The sequence below is a fragment of the Sus scrofa genome, chromosome 13 (assembly GCF_000003025.6).
Source record: "Sus scrofa isolate TJ Tabasco breed Duroc chromosome 13, Sscrofa11.1, whole genome shotgun sequence".
Classification (NCBI taxonomy): domain Eukaryota; kingdom Metazoa; phylum Chordata; class Mammalia; order Artiodactyla; family Suidae; genus Sus; species Sus scrofa.
This window is the reverse complement of record NC_010455.5, coordinates 50475774-50479263: the sequence shown is the minus strand read 5'-3', so window position 1 is coordinate 50479263 and position 3490 is coordinate 50475774. Positions and strand designations below refer to the sequence as shown.

The following is a 3490-nucleotide window of genomic DNA, read 5'->3' as shown; positions in this document are numbered from 1 at the left end:
TGAAATGTTTTGAAGTATATATTAAGGATGGTAAGTAGTTCCATAGTAATGTAGAAATAATTTTTAAATGTGAGGCAGATTTACTAATGTAAAAATTTTATGGTGCCTGGAGCTCCTGCAACAGGACTGGCAGCCTCTTGGGAGCGCTGGGACATGAGTTCCATCCCCAATCCAGCACATTGGGTTAAGGATCCGTCCTTGCTGCAGTTTCAGTGGCTTGGATTTGATCCCTGGCCTGGGAGCTCCATATGCTTTGAGGCAGCCAAAAAATGGGGGGAAAAAAAATTTATGGTGCTGGAGTTAATACTTTAGCCACAATTAATATCTACTGATTTAATTTAATTTGCTCTAACATAATGAAATGGAATGGCTCTTATTTTTATATTAAGTCCTCTTAAATGTTTTTCCCCCCTCCTCAAAGAGTAAGGCTTAAAACAAAATTAAGCTAAGTTCTGAAAATGAGTTTTAGTATCTTAGTGTGGGAACACATAGTACATGTTTTCATTCTGTTTTTGACTTAGATGGCAGTTTTCTATTTAAAAGCTTTGAAGTTACATGTCACTGGGTTAAATTTTTATTTATTTTTATTCTTTCTAGCTCTATATTGACAAATTGTGTATAATTATAGAATCATGAGATATATTTATATGATGCTACAATAATTCTCAAAGTAGCCTTGTGAGAAGGTGATACTGTCTCCATCTGAGAGTTGAATAGTTTTATAAAGTTTAGGTCATTTACCTCAGACTGTACAATTAGAAGTCTTAGAACAGGGAGGGATTCCAACCCTAACTTGATCTTCTCAGGCTAATTAGCTAAGCTGTCTGAAATGACCTAAGTTATTTAGTACTACTTGTGTACATTACTAAATTGTTAGAGTCAATATGCATATTTTTACAGGTGTTAGATAAAATTATCAGATCATAACTTCTCAAGGGTAGACTTTAAATCTGGTTAAAAATAACAATTCCTTTATGGCATAGTTCCTTGCTGTGGCATAAAATAATATAGACAAACCACTGCACGGAGGCTGCAATAAAAGGATGTAATCATTGGGGTCTGTGGCATATTGGAGTGAAAATGTCAACTGCTCCATCTGGCGGTTGCATGTCGGTACCCAAATTTGTAAAATCAGTTGGGAATCTGGATTTTTGAATGGAATCTGGCTTTTAAATGTTGGTAGAATTTTATCTTTAACACTGGGGGGTGGTCTGCGCAAACAAAACAGCTGCTGACTAGATTAGGAAGGCCACCAATTTGATTTGTTTGAAGAGTGCATGCAAATAAAAAGTATTTTAAATAATAGGTACATACACATTAAGAGTAACAGTTTTAATGCTTCCCAGGTTTATTTTCACTGGGGCGAAAACTGAACCTGTTTCGTTAGGGGAAAATTGTGCCTTCTATACGCTTGGTCTAACTTGTTACTCGCTGTGGAAGACGGCTTTTTACTCGCTTCCATCAGGTGCGGTGGTTCAGGTCTTTTCTACAAACTCATACCCAGGGTTCCTCCTTAAGGCCAACAATTTTGACACAGACTCAGACCCAGCGCTCCTCCTTAAGGCCAAGTTGAGACAATTTATTAAATATTTGAGACTAAGCGCTGAGAGAAATGCGGGACCCAAACTTAACCTTTGCAATTACTGTTAGCAAGGCGGTATCTCGTAATACTAGAGCTCTTTTCCAGGAGGGAACCCACAAAAAAACTCACATGTTTCTCCTGGAGAAACATCCCTGATGGTAGCCACAAATTTCTTCGGTGGCTGAGAATTTCTGCACTACTCCTGTAATTAGTTTCAACAGAAAGCGTTCCACGTTCCTCGTTCCTTGTTCCTCGGTAACTAGTGGCAAGCCTAGGCTCCCGGAAGTGACGTCACGTTCCTCTCGGGTTCTTCCGTGTATCGACGGAACACTGGGCTCCCGGACCTACTAGTTGTGTACGTGGAAGCAGCCGGCGCCTGCGCAGTCCGAGCCTTTCGTCTCAGCTGTGCTGGAAGCACTAAGGGAAACATCCCCGGCTCCCGGGGGCCGATCCGGGTTATGGCATCCTGGTGACAAGGCTTGCGGAGCGGAAAAGGGGGCGAGGCTCTCCGTGCGCTCTGCCCGGAGCCTGCGTTCGTCTGCCTTCCCGCTCGGTGCTGGCGCCGCTGCCGCCGCCGGCTGAAGAGGGGAGATGAGCTGGTTCAATGCCTCCCAGCTGTCCAGCTTCGCCAAGCAGGCCCTGTCTCAGGCCCAGAAGTCCATCGACAGGGTCTTGGACATCCAGGAAGAGGAGCCGAGCGCCTGGGCCGAGACCATTCCGTACGGAGAGCCGGGTAAGAGCGGGAGCAGGGCGTTCCTGCCTTCCCGCGGGCGTCTTTTCTGAGGCCAACAGGTGAACCGGGGATGGGGGCTCCTGACTCGTTGAGCGACGGACCTCCGACCACATCACTGCCCCCAGCCCAACACCGCTTTTGCCTCTCAGGTGGATCTTCGCCGTTTTCCTCAGGGAAGACCCACCCCCCGGGGCCCTCCTTGTCTGTGGTTCCGGTTGTGGGCACTGACAGGGGCCGGCATCGGTGGTCTTGGCCTCGCGGCCCCCGGGAAACCAAATCCGCTACGCTCTCGGGACGCGGTTGGAGCCGACGTGGGAATCTGTCCACAGGGCTGGGAAAGACAGTCACGAACACTTCGTGAGCACTGCGCGCTTGAAAGCGCGTACTGTGTTCTGCTATGGCTGACTGCCCTCCGTGTGGGACAGTAAGGGACAGCAGGCTGAGATGGCGCGGCCCCTTCCTCCAGGCCGCTCCGCTGGAGGGAGGATCGTTGGGACGCGGCCCGCGATTTTGGGTTGTACCGCATTGTAGTTCCTATAGCCCTGTCTCTCTTTGTAAGAGCCCTTTGGCTTCATCTTTCTGGACTCCAAGCCTAAGAAACACTTTAGCATTTTGCTGTGTGGGGTAAAGATTGGCCTAACTTTGGGGGTGTGGACCTCTGGGAAGAAGAATGTTTTTCTACTCCTTTCTGGTTCGTTTTTCATTTCATATCGTTGAAAACTCAGTACCTAAATTTAGGGTATCTTATTTTAAGACATTTTGGCTCATGTGTGTAAATCCTATGACTTTTTATGAGATGGATTGGACCTTGTTGGAGTAGCTCAACTTCTTCCTCCCCCGCCTCCCCCAGGCTACTTCACATTTTGAATTACTAAACTTTAAAGGAGACAGAGTATAAGTTGTAAATATAAGGTTACAACCTTTTATGAAACCTGTGCTTTGAATCCTGATCTATAGTTCATTTTTTAAAAATAGGTTATCTAGAATAGATTCAAATTTTAGTAAAATGCCGTATTTATCGATCACGACTTACATCGCCATTACTCAAAGTTGACCAGTCTTCAGGATAGAGTAATTCAAGTGGATATCACATAACCCTGCAGTTTATATATGACTTTCTCTAAGCGGCAAATTTGACACTCATGTCATTCGTTGAGATGAAACTATTAAACTAA

The 3490-nt window shown here is 45.3% G+C and overlaps 1 protein-coding gene across 1 annotated transcript in view; it reads left to right on the top strand.

Annotated features, from left to right (window-relative positions):
• The window catches only part of TMF1 (TATA element modulatory factor 1), a 35347-nt gene continuing 33757 nt past the window's right edge, over positions 1901-3490 (top strand). Inside the window, exon 1 of the mRNA XM_021069200.1 lies at positions 1901-2315. Within this exon, the coding sequence (XP_020924859.1) occupies positions 2174-2315 (142 nt within the window). The 5' untranslated portion in view covers positions 1901-2173. The remainder of the gene's footprint in view (positions 2316-3490) is intronic.